Source organism: Gymnogyps californianus, chromosome 2 (genome assembly GCF_018139145.2).
Source record: "Gymnogyps californianus isolate 813 chromosome 2, ASM1813914v2, whole genome shotgun sequence".
In the NCBI taxonomy this organism is placed as follows: domain Eukaryota; kingdom Metazoa; phylum Chordata; class Aves; order Accipitriformes; family Cathartidae; genus Gymnogyps; species Gymnogyps californianus.
Window position 1 is genome coordinate 131782449 of NC_059472.1, and position 27336 is coordinate 131809784.

The 27336-nt window shown below is 37.8% G+C and overlaps 1 protein-coding gene across 1 annotated transcript in view; it reads right to left on the reverse strand.

The window, feature by feature from the left end:
- Positions 1-4698: 4698 nt before the first annotated feature.
- Positions 4699-27336, reverse strand: part of PALS2 (protein associated with LIN7 2, MAGUK p55 family member) — a 59489-nt gene continuing 36851 nt past the window's right edge. Inside the window, exons 3-12 of the mRNA XM_050891550.1 lie at positions 26080-26232; positions 17668-17820; positions 16920-17147; positions 15614-15745; positions 13521-13620; positions 12902-12970; positions 11686-11847; positions 8798-9000; positions 7678-7806; positions 4699-5302 (exon numbers count right to left, since the gene is read on the reverse strand). Of these exons, the coding sequence (XP_050747507.1) occupies positions 5126-5302; positions 7678-7806; positions 8798-9000; positions 11686-11847; positions 12902-12970; positions 13521-13620; positions 15614-15745; positions 16920-17147; positions 17668-17820; positions 26080-26232 (1506 nt within the window). The 3' untranslated portion in view covers positions 4699-5125. The remainder of the gene's footprint in view (positions 5303-7677; positions 7807-8797; positions 9001-11685; positions 11848-12901; positions 12971-13520; positions 13621-15613; positions 15746-16919; positions 17148-17667; positions 17821-26079; positions 26233-27336) is intronic.

Sequence of the window (27336 nt, forward strand, 5' to 3'; positions counted from 1 at the left end):
TTGGTACACGTACGTGAAAACCAAGAAGGGTAGGCCAAAAAAAAAAAAAAAAAAAAAAAAAAAAAAGAAAAATTGGGCCAGGACTTCACCTTCAGTAATGACAGTCCACCAGAGAAAGCAAATCAAAGTACCTTTAACTACAGAAATCGCTTTAATGGCCCAGGAGAGGTTTTGTTTAGGGACTGAGAGCTGGAGGGGTATTTAAGGCAAGAGGCCTAGCAGACTACAGGTCTTTGTATCCAATAACCACTACATCAATAAATTGATCTTGCCCCTTTTGCAGAAGCAGTATCGTGAAGTTTGGCAATAACAATATGGTACTGTAACTCTTCAGAATTTGGGTGAGGCAAGAAACCCTGCATGAAGCAAACAGTCCATATACATTTGCATGATAGATGCAACAGACCCCCACCTGTAGTTTGTCTTAAAGCTGTACCTACAGGCACAACGAGTGACGGGGAATCAATCTACTGCAGTAGGCACTACAGATGTATTGCGAAACAGCATCTGCCTCAAAGTTCAGCCTGAATGAAGAAGCAAGGTAGAGGAAGCCGGGATGGGAAACGAAGGAATAGGTAAAGGAAGTTTGAATTTATGTTCACTATAATAGCTCACGTTTAAAGACAGGCAATAACCCACATCTCCTGATTTCTGGAGTGGTGCTCTACTTGATCATTCTCCACTGGTCCTTAAGAATAGCGGAGAGGCAAGCTTGGCTCCAAAGGGTACCTAGCCAGGAATTTTCTGTTTCAAAGAGAAAAAAGTTTCCTATTTCTTAACTGAATCACCTTCTCCAAAACAAAACCAAACCCAGATGACCGAGCTGCAGGCAATTTGTACAGCAAGTCATTTAGGTACGGTTTTAGAAGATGCAATGAGTTAGAATTGTACAGAGGATTGAGAAAAAAGGGTCACATTTTGAGCCTATCCAAAATGTGACAGTTTATATAAACACAAATGCAAAAGTGAGGAGCTGATCTGCCATCCTGCTCCACAAAGGTTTTGTACAACCAAGCACGCAGAGCTGCACTGATCTGAGAACACAGCACAAGTTCAGGATACTGCATTGGTTATAAATCTGATTTCCCTTGCCTACATCAGTCTGTGATTCTGCGCCAATTTTACCTTCACTTTGTATTTGCAGAACATTTTGAAAGACCTTTATAAATCTATGCAAGATGACATATCCCATTATAATTATCCCACTAAACTTCAATTGACTGCATCTTGTCACATGATGTAGAACCTAAAGTAGACCTGCTAGTGTAACATTTAGAGACAGCAAGGTAATCACATGGGTACACATGCACCAAAGTATTTACATTAAAGTTGAGACTGGTGCACAACTTAAGGGAATTTTTGGTGCATTTAAGGAAATAACTTATGGGTCTTGGCATACTGACTACTTTTATGTATATCTTTTCATTCACAGGGCAACTACAGTGTTTCTTCTATAAGTCTCTATATGTACAGAATTTTACAGCACCTCATGCACTGTCCAAAACAGATAGAAATTACAGATAAATATAGAATTTTTAGATTGAAATATCTGTATATTTAGAAAAATATACATTAGTAAACACAATAAACCAGGTAGAGAAGTGTACCAGTTCTAAAGTCTCACATGCAGGTACATTTCTGGATTAAGTCATGGTAGCTTAGTAATGTGATAGCAGACGTGAGCATTTTTTGTTTTACCATCCACATACATACATATACACAGACAACTATTTGATAATTTACTTTTCTAAACTACTTAAATATTTATCTTGTGATACATACCACATATCTTAAACATTTAGCAGCATCTTCACCTCGCTCAGACACACCTATTGTTATCATTAACAGTCAATGTAAAAAGTTTTCCTGTTAGTATCTGGAAAACAAATGTTTAGTACAGAATGAGATACGTGAAATCCTAGTTTCTTTAACGCCTCCAAAATACTTCAAACAGCTGTTACATGAAATATTTTCACTTGCTCAAAACTAGCCTTTCATAGCGTCGTTCTCCCCTCATTGCACAATGTACAGGTCTCTATCTAACATCTGATCTAGCATACCCTGACAGGTAGAGACTGTCACCACTGTGTATATGACTGAAATGGCACCATCATTCTAAGAACCTCCAAGAATGTTCTTTTTAAAAAAAAGTAACTGTCGTTATTCTAGTCATCCTACCAGGTAGTGACAAACTAAGCAGAATATCTGATGAAAATCTGATTTTGCTAAAAAAAACCCAAACAAACAAAAAAACCCCCCACAAACCAAACCAAAACAAACCCACCACCACAAAAACAAACCAACCCCTCTTCCCCCCAACATTATATACCTGCCAATCTGAACTCTGTTTTCAAGATTTAATGAATAGATGCAAGGAGTGTGGTGTTTTTCCCCCTGCCTTACAACCTGCATGTGGACATCCAATTAAAACCTGCAGCCACGTTGATACAATCTTTGCGTGCAACCTAAGCAAGCCATCTTCTCTTACTGCTTCAGAACTGTACTTCTCATTAGCGTCTACATTAACACCACCAAATGGTCAGCCGCTAGGCCCCACTGTGCTAACTGCTTGATTTGAAAACACACTGTGAACCTGTAGCGAAAGCGAAAGCTTTAGGCTTTAGCAAATACGTGGCTATTTGGAGATTGCTAACTAGGGAGGCTCTTTTGACAGTATTCTCCCCAGGACGGAAACAGAAGGAGCAGAGAGGTTTTTCTGACTAAACCTTGGTGCCCATGTTTCATGTGTTTCATTTGGTTAAGTAAATTCATGGAAAAAAAGATGAAAATAAGTGATATTTGCAATATAAAGTTCTGTGGTGTGGAAACTGAAGAATCTTCTCATTCCATTCATTAGGGAAGAGTGAGCTCAGCCCACTTTTGGCATCACAAATAGAGTATTTCCTAACTCATAATGAAAAGGCATCATATCTGTCCAGATAGCACATCTTATTTACAGCATATGGAGGTCTCCTATTACACAGTATACAAACACAGTTTAGTCACGTTCAGCATATAGTGCCAATAGCAAATCATTAAAATAGTCAAGCAATGGCTCTGCTATCATTGCTGCTACATACAACACTCGATCCATTTCTCAAAGCAGCCTCTGAGCAACAGGATCACAGAACATGTCTCCTGGGAAAGGAAAATAAAAGTCTCATGCTGGTGCCACATTTAAAAGCTCTGCCAAACTTAAACAAAACCAGAGAAAACACATCCTGAAAAGTATAACAATAAAACAAAGTAGTGGTACAAGTTTTCCTTAGAGAATTTCAGATTCCCTCTGAAAGACTGAAATCTCAGCGTTAAGAGCCACAAAGATTACCTGTGCTACACACAGTTTCGACTAATGTCTTCCACCTACGCTGGGATCTCAAGCCCCCCCTGCCCCTTTTCCCCCACAACAACCAACTTCATAGGCTTTGTAAAAATCATCTGTAGTATACGGGTGTTTTGAGGTTTCTTTTGAGACTTACACTTTTCCTATACTGCATCAGCTCCATTTTTCTTTTCCTTGTGCACATAATTAAGAGCCCCAGGAAGCAATACTGTTTTACAGTGTTTAAGCCTCTTTTCCTTCAGAAATAGTTCTGAGGAAGTTGCCTTTTGATGGCATTCCGTGTCACACTTTGGTGTTGAAAAAGAATTCAGAAGCCAGGTGCCTGTCACCAGATGGAAAAGAAATTAAACAAATAGATGACTTCAGTTTAGACACCTAACCTGGTAAGAGATGGTGAATGTTACTATATACAACAGCTGACATTATAATATAAAGTACGGTCACAAAAAGAGCTAGTCTTAGCGACAAGCTATATTTTCATTTTGTTCTTCTTAAGTAGAAATTTACATCAGCATAAGTTTTGATCGATGAACCTAATATGAATTATATCAATGAGCCTACTAAGGGGAGAACCGTCACTAAACAAAAGGAAATACATTGTAAAACAAAAAGGTATAAACAACATTGCTTTTTAGCAGTAAGCTTCCAATTCACAAGCTATCTAATGAAAAATGCAATTAAAAACAATGTAACAAAAAGCACAGAAATTCCAGTACATCACACTCATAAAAATACAGCAGTCGATCACACAGAAATATTCAAAAAGATAATACAGAACCCAGCTAGATATCACAGGAAATTAAGCCACAGATCACTATACAAATATCGAACAATGTCCTAAGAAAAGAAAATGCCCCCCCCCCCTTTTTTTTTTTAAAAAGCAATGTGTTTTCACAAGTGTGAATAAATAGTCCTAAACATGAAGCATTTAGTCCCAAACACAAACTCTACAAGGCTCCGCGTTATCAAGGTTCTCTCTCGGGCTACTTCACCATTATTCAAATTGCACTGAATTACCTTGAGTACAAGCTTTCTCACGTCAGTACTTCAACCATAATGGGCTAACAGGTTGGCTCCCAAGAACAGCCTAGTAAGCAGCCTGCAAGGTATTGCTTTACGTTATTTTAAGAGACACGTATAAGGGAACCTACACAACAGTTGTCTAAATCAAGAAGACACCAAGAATTTGTGAAACATCAAGAATGCACAAACATTAAGCTGAAAGAAGCTGGAGCAATGGAGCTGTGTGTTGGTTGCTGCTTTTAATATTTAAAATTCTGCTCCCATGAAATTATTATTTTTTTAAGGAAGAAAAAAACCCCAAAGAAATTAGCGTTCTTTCCTAATAAGAGCTATAGACTTTTGACCAGTTAAACACTGACGTTAACAAGTTTTACAAAAATTGTTTCAAGTATCCTTTTTTTAATCACAGTGAAAATGTAAGACCAAGATGTAAATGTTGAAGTGAATGACTGAAAGTTTCTTAGATGAAAAAGGCAAAGGTACTAAATCAAAACATATAAAAATGCTTAAACGCATTTCCTTCATGTGATATGAATAGAAAGGTTATCTGTAAAAAGTTAGAAAAATTAAAATAAATTACATATTTAAGTACACTTTCCCTTCAACATTTTTATAAAAATTCAGAATAGTGTACTTTTGAATATACACAGAGTAAAAATGCACAGGTGCTGTAGGTTATCGTCGGTATCTACACAACATCACATTAGCATATTTGCTGCAGTTGATTTTATTTGTTACTTAAGCTCCTCTTGAGAAATCTCAATATACCCAGCTAATTGGGACCCACTGTGGTTCCAGCCTCAGTCTCTCGATAGCAGTCTGTAGCTTCTCGAAGGCTTTGTCTAGGTTGTCATTTACAATGGTCAGATCAAAATAGTGGTTGTATGCTCTCTGGATCCGTGCACTTTCATCCACTGTTTTTTTCAAATCAGTGTCCTGTTGAAGAGATTTTAAAGATTACTAAGAACATAAGACGTGCCAAATCCTTATAAATACAGAAGAAGTATCCCTTCATTATGTACCGCAACTGACTAAAGCTATACACTGAATATATTTAAAAAATAATGAAAGTTTTCATTTATAGTAAATCCACACAGAACTTAAGCTAAAATGCATTGAAAGAGCTGAAAAAGTTATGAGCTGTGCCAATAATGTTAAATATGGCAACCAAATGTTTGCCAATCTTGCAATTTTTAAGAAAGGCAATAGGAGCACATGACCTTGGGCTGGTATGCGCACTGGGCAGGTCATCATTTTGTATGCGCAACTGACGATCCAATCAGAATGAAATTAATCCTTTAGGAATGACTGAGTCAATCAGTTATGTAGATACATTTGTGCCCTTTTTTATTTCCACAGAAAGCACCAAAAAATCCAAGAATTTACATTAGTATGAAATGGAAGACAATGAAAGATACATTTCTAGTGGATTAAAGCTCTAGAATACCTTACTGCTTTTAGAGGCTACATTTCAGCCTTGCTCACCAGACATCAGTTCCTCATTTGTAAACTACTGCTGCATTATTTTAGTTCTGACATGAGCTGCAAAATATGCAGGAAATTCATATTCCTACATTATGAAGCCTTCATGAGGTGCTGCCACTGAGCATTTTTTTTATGTTTCATTAGGCCTACATTCTTAGAAAATTCCTCTCCACTTTTGCACAAAAGCAATTTTTTTGTAAGCAGTTATGAGATTTGTCCCCTTGAAGATATTTAATATTTTCAAGTCCTGATACAGTTGTAAATACGAAAGCCAAAATTAAAAAGTAAGTTTGTGAATAGCCTCTCCTTCCCAGTAAATGAAGGAGACAAGCAAATGTATCCCCACAAGAGCCAGAATTTTTGCAATGGAATGGCTTAGGATGCTAGAAATAATGTAGACAGACCCACTAGCAAGCACAACATAATACTTTAAATGACACTTGTTTTTCATTTGTTCAGGAAGTACAAGAATATGAAATGGGAAATCATACTCTTTATATATATGTGTACAGATATGATGTAGAATCCGTAAAGATACATAAATGTATATTTTAAATGTAACTATCCTCTTTATTATTCATAAGGACAAGTAAACAAAGGCAAGGATGTCCCTTAGGAAATCAAATATTAGGACGTGCACGAAATTATTTTTATACTTGTTTGGACAGTTTTAACCTTGCCTTCTTGCCATATGCATCACAAAATTCAGGGTTCATTTGGGGCAGGGAGGAGGAAAGGCAGAGCACCCACAGAGATACTAGAATCTATAATAACCAGCATCCATGACTAGGACTGGACAGTCTCTCATGTGGTTAAGAGAATGGGATCTCACACGTTTGAAATAAAAGAAAAAAAAAAAAAGACTAAACATCCCATATTCATTTAGTGGAAATCAACCCACCCCCCATTTTATTGCTTGAATGCCTCATCAGCATTATACAAGATATTGCTACTATCTAAGCTGCAGCACTATCGTTGCGAGTTGTCAGCAAACCATGGCTTTTCTCAGATGGGGAAGCTGTACTGCTGAACATAGAGGACAGTTTTCTTAACTGCTCAGTCAGGCTTTTTTTGCTTTGGTCCTGCAGCTGGGAAAGTTCATGCCCATACAGAATATTTATAATTTGTTGCGCTGGAGGAAGCAAGTCTCATTGCCCTCTGCCACACGCTGTGTCTCAGAAAAGCAGAGAAGATCTAATGAATGAAATGTGCCACTTTGCTTTACGTGACAAATCCAAGGAACTTAAGGGGAAGAGAAGCTATTCAACACTTCTTATTCTGGCAGCTCCCAGCCATTCTCAGTGCAGCATGTGCTGCTCCAGCAGTGGAAACAAGGCCTAGTTGCATTCTGTTGGTTGGTTTTTTGGGGTTGTTTTTTTACGCAGGCTGCAGTATCTTTCCCAAGGATTACAGATTCCATTTTTAAAGCACATCTATATTATAAGACAAACCTGAACAAAACTTTTTGGGAGGAGAGATGGGGAAAGTGACAGACAGACATTTACATAAAAGAACAATTCCCACCATCAAATATCTACCATTTGCTGCAAATAATCAAAGGTGACACTTCCCAAAGAACACGTTACAAGTAATTTTTGTAATCAACACTTCTCTGTAAGAGGTCTATTTTTAAGAAAGAAGCAATCTGCCTTATACATAGTATTTGATTAACTTCTACTAAGTAATCAGCAAAAGTCTTGCCCAACTTTTCTTAGAGACATTAATTTCAGAACAAATTCCATCTAAAATGAAAGGTAAAAAAAAAAATTAAAAAAATCTAAGAACATCCTGTTCAAAGCAAACTAAATATGAAATAATGTGCTTACAGTGAGAAGTTTGGTTGTAATTCCAGCATCTACCACAGCCTTGTGCATAGCACGCAAAGTCTCCAACTCTGGAGCAGCAATAAACACGACATAGGGCATGAATTCTGAAGTCCTCAGTATTTTCAGGGCCTAGAAGCAAAGAAAAAGGAAAAAAATCCTAAGTTTGAGAATGACTCACCACATGTCCCCGTTACGTAAGGGGCACTGCAAAACTAGTCTGTTACAACGGGCAGAAACACATAAGTGAAGATTCTTATTTCTATTTTAGAAACTCCTACACTGTCTTTTGAAATGCTCAACATCATTCTTTCCTTGGCTAATGTCCTGGTTTCAGCTAGGACAGAGTTAATTTTCTTCCTAGTAGCTGGTATAGTGCTGTGTTTTGGATTTAGTAGGAAAATAATGTTGATAACACACTGATGTTTTCAGTTGTAGCTAAGTAGTGTTTATACTAAGTCAAGGATTTTTCAGCTTCTCATGCCCAGCCAGCAAGAAGGCTGGAGGGGCACAAGAAGCTGGGAGGGGACACCGCCAGGACAGCTGACCCAAATTGGCCAAAGAGCTATTCCATACCATATGACATCATGCCCAGTATATAAACTGGGGGAGCTGGCTGGGAGGGGCGGATCGTGGCTCGGGAAGTAACTGGGCATCAGTCAATGAGTGGTGAGCAATTGCATTGTGCACCACTTGCTTGGTATAGTTTAATTCTTTTAGTATTACTATTGTCATATTATTATCATCAATATTATTGTTTTTCATTCCTTTCTGTCCTATTAAACTGTCTTTATCTCAACTCACGAGGTTTTTTTTCTGATTCTCTCCCCCATCCCAGGGGTGGGGGGCAGTGAGCGAGCGGCTGCGTGGTGCTTAGCTGCCGGCTGGGGTTAAACCACGACAGCTAAAAAGATTATTTACTACTCTGCAAGACTCCTCTTCCATGCAGAATCTAAGTTAGTTGGAATGAGTTGAAAGATGGAAAAAACCAAGTGCCACAAATGCAAGAATTCAGTTGATACTGTAATCTTTAAACCACATAAAAATCCTTCAAATTTAAAGGCATACCTCTTCAACATTATACTCCTCCTACACTTGTAGTGTAACATTATAAATGATATACCTGTGGATTCACATCCAAGATGCAGGTCCTTCCTGTCTGAACAACTTCAAGGATGGAATCAATTTTGGTGCCATAAAGATTTCCTTCATATTCTCCATGCTCTAAATATCTGCCAGCTTTAATATCCATCTCCATTTCAGCTCGTGACACAAATCTGTACGCTTGCCCATCCTTTTCATCATCCCTTGGCTTTCGTGAAGTAACTAAACAAAAAATTTAAAATACAAATGGACTGTTTTCTATTTGGAATACAAATATGAGACTGGACTGCCTATTAAGTTAGGGAGAGTATAATACACATTAATATACAATTATAATTATTCCATATACAGATTAATTAATTATTCTAGTGTAAGTTTCAAAACTGAGCACAGCCCCTCCTGTTCCCTTTATTTCTATTCTTTCCTATAAGTTGCTTACCCACCCATTTGCTTATTTCCTTTGTATTACTCCTTCACACCATATACAATACTCATTCATGTAATCTTTTTAATTATTCACTTAATAAAATAATTATTTAAGTGACTTGGAAATCAAGTTTAATTCTCAAATGCCAAATGTACTTCTGAAAATAACTGAGCACACATCAAAATCTGCCCCACCCCCTCCCCAAACCTTAGCACATACTTTGCTCACTGTATTTGCCCTGTATTCAGGGTAGAATTACCTGAGCTAGCTATTAAAAAATTAGCTTAAATATCAGAAGCAGCCCAGCCACCGCAGCAGAATCTTAGTGGAGGCCAGCTAATGCTGCTTTCCAGGACAACTTACCCTTTAAAGCAAGGTAAATTCACTGCAGAGAGATTAAAGCCAATATTTAAGTAAAACATTAGCAGCTATCTTGGATATTGGCTACACTGTGCAGTACAGACATTATTTAAACAAGAAAGTGAAAATAAAATAAAATAAAATAAAATATCAGATTATTACCGACTTTGCTGTCTTATCACCATATTACCTGCCCACTACTTGCATTTAATTAGATTTGAACTCTAGAATATATTGAACATTAACAGTGAATGGATCCCTTTGGTAATACTTGTATCATCGCTTGGTGCCCTATCACCACTTGGTGCAACTTGGCAATACAAGTGGAAAGCATCCTCGTCCTTCCAGTAATTCCTATCAACTTCCTTATTATAGAAATCTCAAGTCCCAGGAGAAATGATCTTCTGAAGCTGTTAGCAATAAACATATTACTAGAACATCTAGTTTTATCCAAGATTTTACAGAAACATTAAAACTATGATGGTTAATACAAAAAAAAAATCCTATCAGTATGAAATAAATTTTGGAGAATGAGCTTTAACAGTTTACAGTCAGAAGATGACTTAACAGCTCAGCAATCCACACTGAAGAAAAAAAACGGCACCATTTGCTGGATCAGAACTCAACACCAAGGACATGCTTCTCCCCAAAGCAAAATGGATCCGTTTCAGCTGTTTTTTAAAAAAAAAAAAACAAAAACCCAACCAAAAAACATTTTCAAAAAACCAAACAAAAACCCCACAACCAACCAACCAACCAAAAAAACCCCCAAAACACCCCCACATATTCGTTTGTGAATAACCAAGAGAATTTTCTTCTAATCAAAGAAACTGAGGCCAACTAAGATTATATTCAGATTTTAAGTAGGATAATCAGTAGAGAGGAGATTCTATATACAATAAACTATGTACTGCATGTGCATGATTAGATTGTCAGATTGCTCGGTTGGAAAAGTTAATTTTTATGCCTTTGAAGGGTGTTCAAGAGCTCCAAGTAAAAGCATTTTAACACTGTGTTGCATTACTTATATATATATATTTAAGCATCTATACAGCATTTTAGAGAAACCAGTAATTTTGAGGGCTTTTTTAAAAGGGAATAAAGAATTTCAGAAGTAATAAAAAGTTTCTTACTATTTTGCCAATATAAAATAATGAGATTCCCAGGGGAAGATTTCTTTAAAATGAGAAATCACTGAGAAATCAACCTTGTTATCAGTCACACATACCAATTCTTAGTGCCCTGGCCAGTTTTGGTGTTAGAGATTCAGCCATGAGAGAGACTTGTTCTCTCACGTTGCACAATTTACCTTTCAGACCTGTCCCTCCTCCCCTATTATCAGATCTACTTCTTGCCCACTGAAAACAGAAGGGCACAGACTGTTTTTGAAATTCTGAAAAGCAGGTGCCAGGAGGAGAATAATAATGTAGCTAGGGTGGACTTCTCTGGTCAGCAGTCAAACAGGAGGGGGCAGTTAAAAAAAATAAAGATCTTGTGAACGAGCAAAGTAACTATCTGGAAGGAAGGCAAGACAACAATACATCAGTAAAGGAGGAGGGTTTTTTCCTGAAGTTGATAGGGAGAAAAAAAGAAAGATCATGGGCTTGAGGCTAGATATATTAAAACATCAGATTATCATGCAAATCTTGGAGATCACAAACACTTCAGTTTTATTAGAAGTTTGTTACTTTTCCCTACATTTCTAATACTAAAGTAACAATTTATAACGTCTAGGGTGCTTCTACAGATGGAAAACTAAACGGCAGACCTGAGAAACTCCACTGGCTGCTCATTACAGAAGACTACTAGGAACTTCTAGAATCCCCTCAGTAACTGGTGGTGACTGACACTGAAGAAACCTAGCAGACAAATACTGTACACACAAAAATTGTTTTTCTGCAGCATCAGTAACATTTAACTGCTAGTTACAAATATTTTCACTGTCATCGTATGTTAGTTCAGTTGTCTGAGAAGATGAAGAACCTTTTGTTTTCCCACTCTATACTTTCATACTCTGACAAAATCACTCCTACCCTGAATCACTGGGATAAACATCAGCTATTTTCCAGATAATCAGAGACTCAAAGTATGATATTACAACAGGAACGCTGACAACTTACATGGCACTGTAGTTCCAAACCTAGTAGGATTCAGTACTATAAACCTGTTCTTCAAACTTCTTCGCCCCACTCCTTGGGCGCCAATTAAGACCAGTGTTTTCCTCTGAAAAGGAGGCATTTTGGCTACTTCCTCATAGATCTGGATTTCATGGCGATCAAATTCTACATTGAGAAATGTACAAAAAACAGTTGCTACACAGCCAGTACTGTAAGAAAAAAAATTAAGCAGTCCTGCTAGGTATCAACAGACCACATGTGAATATAAATAATACTCAAAGGGCATTAAGTCTGTTAAAAGCTTTCTTGCTTTAAATTGGTATGGGAATAAAATAGTTACCCCTTCATGGACAGCATAAGGTCAGATTATTACCGTTACTTCCAAGAAGAAAATTCGAGATTGATCAGAATGGGACAACTGTGATTAATAATTAGTGAGCTTTCACAGAATCACAGAATGGTTGAGGTTGGAAGGGACCTCTGGAGGGCATCTGGTCCAACCCCAATGCTCAAGCAGGGCCACCTGGAGATGGTTGCTCAGGACCATGTCCAAATGGCTGTTGAATATCTTCAAGGAGGGAGACTCCACAACCTCTCTGGGCAAACTGTGCCAGTGCTCAGTCACCCTCACAGTGGAAAAAGTGTTTCCTGATGTTCAGAGGGAACCTCCTGTGTTGTTGCTTGTTGCCTCTGGTCCTGTCACTGGGCTCCTCTGAAAAGAGCCTGGCTCTGTCCTCTTCGCACCCTCCCTTCAGGTATTTATACACATTGATGAGATCCCCCCTCTGAGCCTTCTATTCTCGAAGCTGAACAGTCCCAGCTCTCTCAGCCTTTCCTCACAGGAAAGACGCTCCAGTGCCTTCATCATCTTCGTATGTCTGTGTCTCTCTTGCACTGGGGAGGAGCCCAGTACACTTCAGGTGTGGCCTCACCAGTGCTGAGTAGAGGGGGAAGGATCACATCCCTCAACCTGCTCGCAACAAAGCTTTCAGTTTTTTTCCTCTTTTAACACACAGTTCTTCTCTGACTTCCACCTACCAAAAGATGTACTCAGCACCACCATATCTTCACTGGTCGCTATTGCTTTTAAACCGTAAAAACTATCTGATCTATCAAATTTATAATCAAATATTTTACCGCAAATCTTTCAGCTTTGGATACATTAGACTGCAAGTTTAGAAGCCTAGAGAACTTAGACTCATATGTAATATTGAGATACCTGCATTTCTTGTAGTGAGATACATCATCTTTTTCTTTTTTTTGCTGCTTATTGTTCCACAGAAAGGCCCTAGAAATAAAAATCGAGACACTCATCATTTTTGTTAAATGTGTTTTTGCAAAGCTTATTTACATGAACACACGCAAGTTTAGATTAATTAAATTTACAAGGACTACTGTAGAATTTTATATAATCTAGGGCAGGAGATCACATCTATTTTCATACACATCAAATCGTATAGTAAGAACCAAACACAGAGAAAAAATTAATTTTCCTAGAAAGCTTTGTAAAAAGCAGCAGAAAAATCCATCAAACAGGTTTAATATATTAACTTTCAGTGCATACTATAAAAACATAATTTAAAAAAAGAGCTAATTCTTATGCCTTTCCCACCTCGTTTAGCTTTTCATCAGCAGGTAGCAAAACTGATTCATGTATCTATGAAGACTAAGCATAGACTTCAGCCTTTCTCCTTCAGTCAAAGTCAAAATATAATAATTAGCATTTCACAATATTCTGTGTATTCTCACACAGCAGTTTTCTAGTATCTATGAAGGCAGGAAAAGCAAAACAAATGGAGTCAGAGCAAAATCTATTCCTGAAATTCATTAAATCTCACCTGAGTTGTCCCAGTCTCTCCTAACAAAGGCCTTTCTCTTCTCTTCCAGGAACTGGCTAGGAATAAGCCCTGCACTTCCTCCTTCTTTGACATGACTAGCCTGGAGGGGGGGGGAAAAATCATAGGTAACTTGTGAGAAGCATTTTTCTCATTGACATGGTGTTTGACTTTGACACTGCCAGAGTTTCTCAATGGTGAGTATTGATACAGCTACTACTGACACTTGGAAATTCAAACTTAGATGTGGATATTAAAATTCCATCTTACAGTAATAGTGTCTTGCCATTGAGTATTAAAATTCAGGAAACTTAAATAAAATAGATACAAGTTTCATTACTGGTTCCCATTAAGCTAGTAAGCTCCTATAGCCATAAACCTTTGGCATCAAAATCCTAAATGGAATTCTATGGCTCCAGACATTGAACTCTCAAGTGACAAAACTCAAGGCTTTCTACTACACTTACTTTGTATTCTTGACCTGCTCCAAACAGGTTCCAGTGCAGCTTATTAACCGTCATTTCACAAACAGTGAATGCCATTAACACATGCCTAATCATGCCTTCAAGCTTTTTGCACTAAGTAACTACAGATTTAAAATCTTAGTAACTTAAGTATTCCTAGTAATGAAAGTTTGGCTAAGATTCTCTATAAGATAATTTCATGGCAAGCTCAATTCTCAGCAAGCTTAACACATACAAACACACAGTTACGAAATGTTACACTTCTCTTCTCCATAACTGGTTGGCCTGTCTCTTCCTAACAGGAACTGTTTGCTTTTCAACTTGTATGCTTTTACCTATGACTAACTGATTTTTTACAGTTAGCAAGTTTTCAGTAACAGTCTACCATTTCTAGAAAGCACAAGGAAAAACTAACTTTTTTCCCCCAGTGGCATGATCTGCATAGCAATACTTGCAACACACTATACTGATTTAATGCATTTCATTTTTGCCACTGATGGAGTGTTTTAAGTTTTATTTCTCCTGGACACCCAAAAGTTACAACTGGAGAATGTGAAAAGCAATACAGAAGACAGCATGCAAGCTAAATGTCAAACTACTCCAGAGTTTTGGAGTGTCTAACTTCTGAAACTAATTAACTTTGCAGTAATAAATTTTCTGTCTTCCCTCACACTTTTTATTCTTTTTCTGTTATTACTGTCACTAACAGGCAACAGAATTCAGCAACAGTTGTTGATGTATATTCAAATATTTTTGTTGCTTTTGAAGAAGTCATATATATTGCTCTCAAGTAACGTTTGGCTCACTATTGCTTGTTATCTAGCAAAGGGTGAGCAATTTAGGGGTAGAAAGGGAAATCAATAATGCTAAACTCTGCCTAGATTGCCACTGCCACTTGCAATTTTGAGTATCTTGGTTGAGAACAGTGTCTTAAAGGTTCACTGATCCCACTTTCAAAGGCACTGATGATGTTTAATTGTGTGTGTATTGTCTTGGAAAAAATAAAAATAGCACAAGCACTGGATTACATTTCTACTGAAGGACTGAATGTAAAAATCCAACCTTAAAGCAGGATGAACTGTTAATATTTGAAATAGTGCCAAACACTTTGATCATGAACATGCACGTTACAGCTCACAGACATTGACCACCACTGTAGAAATAAAAGATACAGCTTCTCCAAACAGCTAGTCTCACCCCTCTTCAAATCCACAGGGTTAATTTCCCTCTCTCTCTCTCCTCAACTCTGAGCACTCAGGAAGGAGTCCCTTCTTCCACAGTCGCTGTCAGGGAAGGCTTACCACAATCAACATAGTCAACCTAAGACTTTCTGCTAGAAATTGTCCACTTAAACCGATTTTGGAATGTCTAGGCTTATGATACAAGAACAAAGACAAATAAATAGCAGTAATAGCAAAATGAGTGTTACATATACAATTTATACCATTCAATTTTCTCTAGTATATCAATTGTTAATATCTTGATATTAGCTTGAAGTTGGATTGCAGTGTAAATATTTTTTCTTATATCTACTGTTAAATGGAAGTAGATCATAATTTAAAGAGTTTATTATTAAGGCAACTAGTGAAGCTTTTCGGCTTTTTATTTTATTTTTTTAATCTTTTTACCAACCTGCCACCAATTTGGATCTTCCCGGTTTACAATCTGAAGAATTTCTCCTTTAGAAAATTTCAAACCTGCTTCTTTGCATGGGATGAGGTTGTCATTATATGGATTATAATCAAAATGACACTTCACAAAAACCTGAAATGTGTAAAAATTTACAAAGCTTAAACATTATAAAATACATTCTTACTAATTTATCTGTCAAACTGAAGTAATGTCTTTACCTACAGCATAAAAAGTTTGACATGATCGAAGTTGCATTTGGCAAGTAAAATACAATCTATGGAAAAAACTGGCATATACCAGCTGAGAGAGTAGAAAAATCAGCAGTGCAAACCTTGGCTGAAGGAGCTTCATGATAAAAATAAAACAACAGTTCTATTTGGACAATGTATTACAAAACACTCATTTTTGCATTTCAGTATATACAACTCAATTAGTATTCTGACTTTAAATTACTTAAAAATATAAAAAATTCTCAGAATGTGAGCACTGTATTCAAGGCTTGTGGAATCTTAAGAATTAATTTTGCCATGAACTCAGTGTTTTAAAACAAACAAGATATGTGACTGCTTAAGACTCAAATTTGATGCAGAGGAAGAAACAGTAAGTCTCATCAGTAGACTGGAAACATCTTTGTCTTTTTTCTACCAGGCTGGGGAGCAAAGGAAGCAGTGCACCTGCCTCAAATACAGCACATCCCTCAGCATCTACCCAATGTAAGCATAGTCTATTACAGTCACGGGCATTAAGACCCACTACCTGAAGCAGTGTCTTATAAGATGTTTCAAAGGCCCTGATTTAGAGCAACAAGTTACTTCTGCAGTGGAGAAATCAACAGCCTACAGCAACAACAAAAGGATAAGGAACAGCCACCATCCAAGTTCCTACTTACGTCAGCGAGTTCAAGCTCATCTGTTGAATTCAATATGTTTCTGAATTCTATGAAACAGATTACTTGGACACTGATCATGTTATAAATGCAGTTTAGTGCGATTGTGGCTAGGTCATCAGAGGTCACTGGATGTCAAAGAAACATGTTTTATATGTAGTATACAAATGCTTATCAATCTTAGATACTAATTAGAATTTTTTAGGCAGGCATATTAGGCGTGGTATTAATCTACTGAATAAACCTATTTCCACAATGTACTTAAAGGTGAATACAGGTGTCTACATTTTAGCCTTCCTGCTAGCATTAAATACACAAAATATTCAAAATATGTCTAATCCAAAATCTTAAAATAATCTTATCCGATAAAGTACCAAGCAGAAGTTCTTTTGACAGAATTGTTAGAAATGTGCTACTGACCTGTTGAGGAATAACAGTGTCCCTGTAGCTGGGGAGAATCTTCAGAGTGACACTGCCACTAATACTTTTCAGCAGTTCCTGCAATTCTTTTGGATTGTTTCCAACCTCATGGCCATTCACCTCTTTAATAATGTCACCTACATGCAGAAGACCTTGTCGATCTATCATTCCGCCATGAAGAATTCGTGCTATTACCAGATCATTGTTCTCAACTCTAAACGTGACACCCTGAAAGAGGTATGTGACACCTAGTTTACCACTGTTTGAATTTTAATTTCATTTTACCATTATCTCAAGCAAAAATATACAGCTATGGGATACTCTATCTACCCCAATGAAAACAGACAGTTACTACAGTGTAAGAGTTCCTAATACACAGATAAGCACCAGGTGACACAAAAGTGCTTTCAAACAAGGTTTTCCTATGATTGAACAGTGACTGTATTGTTCTTGATTGCATGCAATCCTGTCATTTTGTATCAGGACCAAACAGATGTTGTGTTAGTTATACTAGCAAGTCGTTCAGCCTAGTGACTGCCTATTCACTATCCCATAATTTCTTAAAGAGAACAGCATGGAGAACACACAAATATCTTCTTATTTCAACTTCTCAATACTGATCCTATCACCCATTAAATTAAACAACATAATAATGAAAATAATTAAAATATAATGCAAGAAATCAGGCACATGCAAACATTTTCACTTGCACTTTCAATTAAAGACACGCTCATCTTCCATTACTTACCAGTGGTTCTCCTGCTCTTTTGTGAATTCCAAGGATACGAATAGCATCTACTGGAACAATCTGGTTGTTCACTGAAGAATTATTGACTTCTGGGCTAGAAGGAGGGGAATCGTAACATTTTGAAGCCACAATATCATGTGCTTCCAAGAGTGACTGCAAAGGAACAGAAAAAGCCTTTTTTTAGATCATGAAATAACCATTTGCAAAAGGATTTAGTGCTGAATTACCACTGAATCTGCCCTTTTGGGACTAGATCATAAAACTCTTACTTCACAGGGTATGGAGCAAAAATTTACATACAAGTACTCACATGGACTGATAAGCCTACTGTCTTGGCAAATATGGTCTCTTTTGTAAATACAAATGCTGCTTCTTAAGGAAGTATAGGAGAAACGTAATGAATTTGGGAGGAATATGTGATCTTGCAGGGAAGAAGACAGAGAAAGAAGTACCTAAAATAGTCTTTCACCTAATGAGACAGTATCCAAGCAAACGCTTAAAGTAAACGAACAACCCACTGCAAAAAAAATGAAGATAACTCATCATTAGATACTTGTGTTTAATGTAATAAAATTTTCCTCCACAGTAATTTGGATAATTACAGGTATGCAAGGATTTCTAGCAATCTGCAGAATGAGTGCCTTCTGCTTGCATAAAGCCAAGGCAGAATTCTAGCACCAAATGAATCCAAGTTGACAGAATTCACTTTCTGGAAGACAAGAGCTCAGACCTTATAGTTAATGGTGTTTTCACCAGTCCACATACATAAATACAAAGCAAAAGGAGGAGATTCAAATAAATATAATCATCTTTGGAAGACAATGCAATTTAGACTTGATTTTCTCGTAAAAGATACTTTAAGATTTAAAGAAAAGATTTATAAGACAATACATACAGGTAAAACAAGATCAAACTTGTGAAATTAGACAGTGGAGACTTTCTGTCTTAAAGAGGAAAAGGGACACCCTATAGCCACCATATACGGTAGTTCAAGATAAAGCATCCTATAGTGCAGAGACTCTCACTGACACATACAGAAGAGGAAAAGAAGCAAGTAGAGGAAATGCCTACTAGGCCTTTGTTTGAAACATAGCTTTGTTTCAAACAGTGACCTGATGAGATACGGTCTTAAGTCAGATCACCGACTGGTGTCAAATACATAGCTAAAAAGAGAACACCATAAGGACTATCACTGATAGTGACATGCACATGCCAGAGGAAGACAGCAAACTACTAGAAAGCAGAGCAGGTGAGCAGGCAACATTTAAGCTGATTTAACAATTTTGCTATGCAGTCTGCTCCATCCTTCTCTAAGCCACCTCTAACCTAAAAGTTGTGCAATGATATTAGTTTAGTGCTAAGCTCAACATGCAAGCCCTCAAAGTGTCACAAAACTGAACAGTCATTTTAATCTGCCCATTACACGACGACCCCGCTGATACTTCAACTTGAGGGTAGAAGAAGGTACTAATTCACCGATTCTGCCCCTACCATTAAGACTGTAAAGACAGCTGCTTATTGTGGCTGCTCTGATATTGTGGACATAAACCAAATCAAATTAAATAGGAAAAACAATCATTTATTTAAATCAAGCAGCTGTCAGATGGTAGCAATTTCTAATTCTTCATTATCCAAGACACATCCAATCCAGAAACCAGGAGAACAGATCTCTCCTTGCCAATGTTTGCAAGCAACATTTTTCTATATTTCCAGAATAAAACCAACTAGCATCAACTACATATTTTAACACATTAATACTGATAAAACCAGGTAGATACACCAGTATGATACTTCCAGTTTTCTCTTTTGGTCACATGCTAGAACAAATCGTTCCCAAACTTTCTGGCCACAAACCACTACATTTCTCATGGAGTCTTACACATAACCATGCTTGTACAGCTCCCTGCCCTTAATGGTCATATAATTTATGGATTATAATCTGATCCATAGTCAAAAAAGACTACTAAACTAACAGTCTGTGTCATCCTTTTCAAATTAACACGCTCTGTAAGATTCTTCAGTTCTTAAATCTGATCCCATTCCAAATTCTGATCCTATTTATTCACTCAGTTTTATGGATAAGCATGAATTCTGTCAACTACTAAACCATCCCTCAATCACAAAACCTTTTTCCTGCTATTTACATGATCGCTGAGTCACAGAAGGACTATCAGGGACTGTACATTGCTGCCCACAAGTATAAAATGGTTTCTTTAAGAAAAGTAGTTTATTGGTTTCCTTAAAACAAGCCATAGTTAACTTATTACCTTCCCATACCTAACTCTCAGTTCTAAAACTCAAGAATCTATACCAGTTTCACGAGACTGTTTCCAGCCAGCCAGGTCATGGCATACAGTCCTGAAGAACACTTAAACAAAGCCACCTGGCAACAAGGGCCCTGTGTCTGTATCCACTGCCAGACTACTCTCCAACATTTTATATTGCTCAGTTACTTTTTTATTTCAGTAATATGGTTGAGTGATCTGAGAAATACAGTTGCATGAACTTCACTTGTTTGTTTCTTATGGTATTGGAAAAAGTGATATCCTGTGCTCCTGCAGCTCCAGAGCTCCCCTGGAATCTGACCTGTCCCATACTGGTGCTGAACACTTACAAAACCACTGCCAAAGTCTGCAAAACAACATGGGCTTAATAATCAACAACCATAAAACGTTTCAAAGTTTCCTCCATAAAGCATACGTAAATAGGATCAGCTGACTATCCAAGACTGGATAACTGTGGAAAGATCCTCATAGAAAAAATGGCAATGTTGTCAGAATAAGGCATTTAGAAGAACTCTCTGCATATCACTGTCTCCTGTGGCAGACAGTATGGCCCCTTTGTGCAATACACTGTCATAAAGTAATCTATAAACTTAGAACATACTGACTTCTTTACAGTAGTTTTCTGTGTCTGTACTTATTTGACAGGTAAAAATAAAAAAAAAAAAAAGTAATTCAAAATTCAGTAAACGAAGAAACATTAAACATCCAAGGCTCTCTACAGTGCTGAAGCAAAGTTCAAATTCAAAATTTGTTTTTCCTAAAAAATTCTCAGCACAATCTATACATGTTATGAAGCATTGCCTGCCCTATATGATAACTATTTCCCCAACTGTCATCCAATAGAACAGTTAAATTACAAATTGGGGGCTGGGGTGGGGGGGAATACACAAGAGCAGAACAACTCTATGGTCTTGAATTCAGGACTCCTTTCCTAACACTTCAGGCTTCAGAAGCACTTAAAATATTTCCGTTCCTTTTACGCACTAAACATGTGCTAGTCTTCTCTGATAACACTGTTTAAATATTAGAACTTAATAAATGGACTACAGGCCCCTAACGTACATGTGAAAAGAAGACATTTTTAAAGGCTGTTCTAGAAAAGTGAGGAAATCATTTAAGATCTTAGAGAAATCAGGGGAGCTGGTAAGGAGTCATGAATACGTGGGAAAAATAATCCTATAAATTAAAATCTGTCTAGGATGCAACTTAAGATCACTTTTCTAAATGAAACATTTTAAAGGTATGATTAGCCATTATAAAGCTATTAGAAGAAAATATTGGCTGCTTTTCAGATTAAGTATTTTATTGCCAGCAGAATCTACTATTTAGGATGAATGGCTTGCATAATTCTTGGAAAGGTGAAAGTAACTGAACAATTTCTTCCACAAGCAGAAGTGATTTCTCTGCATGTTTAACCACTCCAACAGTGCGATACTTTCAACTCCTCCCTCTTCCCTCAAGGCAACCTCTCTTACCACTCCTCTCCAGCTACTGTCTGGTAAGACTTGCTATAGCCTTTTCTATGCACTGTATGTGCCAGCTGGCTCTTCAATACATACTGGCCTGATGGCCAGCCATCAATACTGTGAAACTCATAAGAACTTAGTATCTTCCACACTTTGACCCCTGAAAAGTTCAGTTAAAACTAAACCGGGTAAAAAGAGGAAGGGAAGAAAAAGAAAGGAATGATAGGAGAAATGAGAAAAGGGAGAGAACAGGCAGTCAAACATAACAGTATAACCATACATGCACCTGTACTCCAGAAGCCAGTCCCTTCCCAATGTTGTTCTATAAAAATGTGTAAAAGAAATGAAGTTCTGTAATTCGGTATTTTCAGCACTACATGATACATTCAAATAAGCTATTGCACTGATGACTTGTATACCACATTTGATACTTGTATGCCGAGGTAGGTTAAAACTGTAAGATGACGCTGTGATAAAGTGGCACCATTCATTTGTAAAATACAGAATCAGCCTCTAAAACAGTTACACAACAGTGTCCATGAAACTTTAAAAGAGTCAAGTCAAGGTGGCTTGTTTACACATTTACTGAACTGGAGAAAGGATGCAAATTACATTTTCTATAATTACAAATGACATTGTATTTTTCCTTTCTTCCTTACAGGTCCTTTCTTGCAGAATTTGGAATATGCCTCCTTGCAGCAAATGAGGCAGAAAGGCTAGCACTTATTTCTTGAGCATTTACTTAATTTTGTGTTTCATTTTCAGAGAGAGACATATACAGCCTCCCCAAGCCTTAGAAAGAATATTGTACCTATATTTTGGTCTGCAAATTGTCCTAGAAGCTCTTCTAGAGTGGTCATAACTATGGTATCAGTTAAATAAAAACACTTAATCAAAATAATACTACTTTGGCCTCAGTTGTCTTTGTTGCTTGCCTCCAGATGGGGAACGGAAGCACAAAATTAAGGGCCAAAAAGCACACCCTAATTTTAGGCTTCAAAACTGAATCACATCAGATCTACTTTTAAAAAGTAAGTAGCTAACTGCTTTTTGCCTGTATGCAGCAGCCAAAACTGCTCATTGTTTCTGCAAATGAGACTGAAGGCCTCACAACAGGCACTTAGAAAATAAAAAAAAAAATACAAGTTAAAGCTGCTTCAGACTTTTTTTTTTTTTAAATTAACTCTAATTCTGACACAGTGAAGGACAGGTTAGTTCTCCAGGGCAGCATTTAACTATCTTAACCATCAGTCTTTTCTCTTCCTTTCATACCTAATTCATTCTGTACCATCCAGGTTTTGCAGCAAATGAAGTAGGGAGCTCTAGAAATAGCTTATTTCTCTTATATACCCATGACTCACCCAACAGTATAGTGAAAGAAGCAGTGTGCAATCTTGTTCATAGCATGCAATAATCATGACATGAATTTTTAAACTGGGTTCCAAGGAAGAGTCAAACTGTGAACCACTAAGTCTGATGTTGATACTAAACAAATTAGAAGAAGTTTCCATAAAAACCAGAATGATTGGACAAAATAGATCATGGGAAAGCATCAACATGCTTTAAAAAAGGGAAGACATGCTTCTCAAATCTAGTTAAGTTCCTTGAAAGAACTTAGGCAGTGACTGCCATGGTAACAAGGCAGTTACAGTTGATAATACAGATCAATTTCCAAAAGGCCTTTGATAGACCCCTTTATCAAAGTCTTTTAAAGAAACAAAGCGACTATAGGATAAGCAGTAAGGCTCTCAAGTGGATGAAAATATTGGTTAAAAGACAAAAAAATTGGGGTCAGGAATATAGTATTATTAGTTTTCAAAACTGATGTCACCAGGGGATTTCCCACAGGCATCTGGGCTCAGTTCTACACCTGCCAATACACTGAAATGTCAGATAAGTGATCTGGGAAATGGGAGTGAGAAGTGAAATGACAGGGTTTGCTGATGCTGCTAAACTATTCAAGGAGTAAAACAACTGATTGTAACCTGCAGGAGCACCTCATGAGCAACACAGTGAGAACAAGGCAAATGAAATTCAACAGAGACTGCAAGTGAAAACACAATCCTAATTTAACATATTAACTGACAGACTCAGAAGTAGTATGTATCTCAGTGGCGTAAACAGTACAAAACCAAACCAAACAAACAACCCACCTCTATGTTTACTGAGCCTAGAGGTAGCCCTTCTTCACTGAGACGGTAGTCAAACACCGGAACAAGCTTCCTAGAGAGGTGGTTGATGCCCCAATGCCTGTCAGTGTTTAACAGGCATTTGGACAATGCCCTTAATAATATGCTTTAATTTTTGGTCAGCCCTGAAATGGTCAGGCAGTTGGATTAGATGATTGTTGTACGTCCCTTCCAACTGAACTATTCTATTCTATTCTATGCACCAGCTGTTAAAAAGGCAAACCAAACACTAGGAATTTTTAGGCAATGAGTAGGAGATGCAATGGAAATTATTCCACCACTTTGTAAATCCATGCTGCTGTGAATGACTCTGGGAAGCTGTATACAGCTTTGCTTCCCTCCTTTTTATTTGAGACAGACAGACACACATATACAGTGAGGTCTCTCAAATCACGAGTAACATGGAAAACCTGATTAAGAAAAACTGTTCACTTTCTTCCTACATAAGACCAAGGGGATATTAAGTGAAATTGACAGGAGACAAATAGTAACAAAACAGCATAGTCTCCACTCTGATGGGGAATGTTGTGAATGCCAGATTTTTACACGGGTTCAAAAAAACAACTGAAAAAGCTGATGGAAGAGACCACCACCACAGGTGGATGATACTACTCACTCAGAAGTCTGAGCAACAAATCACTAAATCCTCACACAACATTTTGGAAGGTATCACTGTTGGCTTGTCCTAGCCTTACAGTTTTCACTAGATGCCTACTGCTGGGGACAGGGAAGGAAAACAGAAGAGATATTTGTTAAATGGACCTTTAAAGTACAATTAGGAAGCACTAACAAAAGATTAGAGCAAAACTGTAAAGTTAATGTAGCACATATGCAATTTCAAGTCTGCTCTTTATAAATCAAACAACAAAAAACATACAAGAAATAGCACAAATATTGGCATTTTTGTTTACCAGCTACTTTGGAACTTTTAAATGAAATGTGTAAGTTGCTTAAGCCTGAACTAATGCAGTAACTGACACCAGCAGCATATTATCCCTCTCTGTGAATGTGACCACTGAACAGGAATGAATGCTCGGTTTGCCTTAGTATTGGCTGTTCACCCTAATTAAAATTCTTATTTGATCTCAGCCTCCTACAGGCCGTTTCCAGTCTCCATCACAAAGATTCTTTGTCCAGTTGGTCTCTGGTCTTTGCCTTCTCTCTCCAGTGATCGTTGCTACAGTGCCTTTCAAAGTCAGCCTACTCCAGCACTTCACTTAAGTCCTTTTCATCTTTTGATTCATCCTCTTCAACTTGTCAGCTTTAGTTTCTCTATTTAACACAATGGATCTTTGTCAGGTCTGTCACTGCACCAGTTGGCCCCCAATTCCAATCTTTTTGCATTGTAACTACCAATTCCTCCAAACTCATCCTCTCCTTTTCCAGTACCAATTTCTGCTAAGGGATCAAAGACTGATTTGCAGGTTTATTCACCAGTAAGTCTCCAAATTGTAGTCTTTGATCCCTTAGCTATGATGCCTTTCTGGACAAATAAGAGCACAAGGGAGGCCAACATACTGCTCTTCAGAAGAGGCAGAGGAACTGTCAGCACTCAGAATAACTACTACCTCAAAAGCTGAGCTCTTAAAGTGTTCCCTCTTCGAACAGGCCACAACACAGCTTGACAGCATTTCCAGTGTTCATCTGTGTTAAACGGTAATGCACATCACTGCTATGTTTGTATAATGTATAGCTGAAAATTTAGGAAAAAAGTGTTTTTAAAGGCATATACCCAAAAAATGTCTATGACTCTATACCTGTCTGCCAAAAGAAGCGCATTTATACTCTGGCAAAAGGTTTGCGTATGTTCTTCTACAGGATACCTATAGGTAAGTACTGAAGTCAGCTGAAGCCTGCCTAGAAAGTCCAGAATCTACCAAGGATTTACAAACCCTGATCTCCAACAGTCAGTATGGAAGCTGGTAATAGAATGGCAGCTACAGAAAAACATCTGCTTTTGACAAGTATATGTCAAAACTTCACTTATGTTAAGCAGAGCAACAGTGAGAGGGATGCAGAGTCTCAACTTAAGCTGCAGACTGCATCATAGATGAACCATGTTCATTCACTCTGCAAACTGTACATCTTACACAAGTATGAATGCCAACAGCTGAACCGAAATGCAGAATGGTCAGCATCAGGAACTGAGACCACCTGGAAATGCTAAGGATGAAGCCTTCAGGGAACTGTTATAGAAACTCCAGTCATATAGGAAGTAAATGTTTGTCCAAGATTTACAACAGAAACTCCAGTGGATTTTAATACAATGAGTAAAGATATTCTTGAGGTGATATCAAAGAATAAAATCATGCTCATTCTTAACCCCACATGGCTTCTGCTTTACCTTTCATTCGGAGTAAAATCCTACATATTAAAGTTTGCTACAATTCAGGTTTTGTTTCATTATTATTCCTAGATTCATATGTGGACACTGATACAGCAAGTTGGTAATATACAGTAAAAAGGTGGCACCTGAAAATGAGGCTCCTTGAGTATTCCAACCAGTTCTGCAATATTTTCATCTTTATTTACTAAGGGACTGATGTCTTCAAGAATTTCATTCACCAGCTCCAGGTTGTTGTCACTGACAGCCTCAAGTTTAGAATCTTCCAGTCGCTCATGTGCCTGTAAGATTAAATATATGAGACTATACTGTAAATAAGTTTCAAGTAGTTCCAATTTATAAACCTCTTAAATAATTTCTTGGTGCAACCCTTAGCAGGAAAGCCAGAAGAACTACATATAGCATAATCTGTATATTTTGTCTTTATAAATGCTGAAGGATTTTGCATGCTTAACTATGTGACCCAACAAACTTTATAAGCAGCACCTGTCAGAGATGCTTGTATGTCCTTATTTCCTATAACCTCTATGCTATATACACCAAACAGTCCTCTCTGAACAGTACAGCGCCTTGGATCTTTTCTGCTTCAGAACCCAGTACAAGCACACCTTCTAGAAGGAGGACAAAAAAGGAACTATGGGATCTGCTCAGAAAAAAATAAAGTCTGCAAGAGAAGCATTTACCCCAGGCTCCTCCCATTCAAACACCTTCAAAACAGCAAATCCTAAAGGAAAGTCGGCATAACTAAAGGAAATGCTAAAGAAAAGTCTGTGGCAAAGGTGGCTAACAGTATCCTGGGCTGCATTACGAAGAGTGTTGCCAGAACGCTGAGCTCTACTCAGCACTGGTGAGGCCACACCTGGAGTACTGTGTACAGTTCTGGACATACTGTAGAGAGTCCAGTGAAGGGCCACGAAGATGATGAAGGCACTGGAGCACCTCACATTTGAGGAAAGGCTGAGAGAGCTGGGACTGTTCAGCCTGGAGAAGAGAAGGCTCAGGGGGGATCTCATCAATGTGTATAAATACCTGAAGGGAGGGTGCAAACAGGATGGAGCCAGGCTCTCTTCAGTGGTGCCCAGTGACAGGACAGGAGACAATAGGCACAAACCAAAACACAGGAGGCTCTGTCTAAACATCAGGAAACACTTTTTCCACTGTGAGGGTGACTGAGCACTGGCACAGTTTGCCCAGAGAGGCTGGAGTCTCCCTCCTTGGAGATATTCAAAAGCCATCTGGACATGGTCCTGGGCAACCATCTCCAGGTGGCCCTGCTTGAGCATTGGGGTTGGACCAGATGCCCTCCAGAGGTCCCTTCCAACCTCAACCATTCTGTGATAACTTTTCATCTCTTTCTAGAGCTATTGCTGCAGATGTAATCCTTT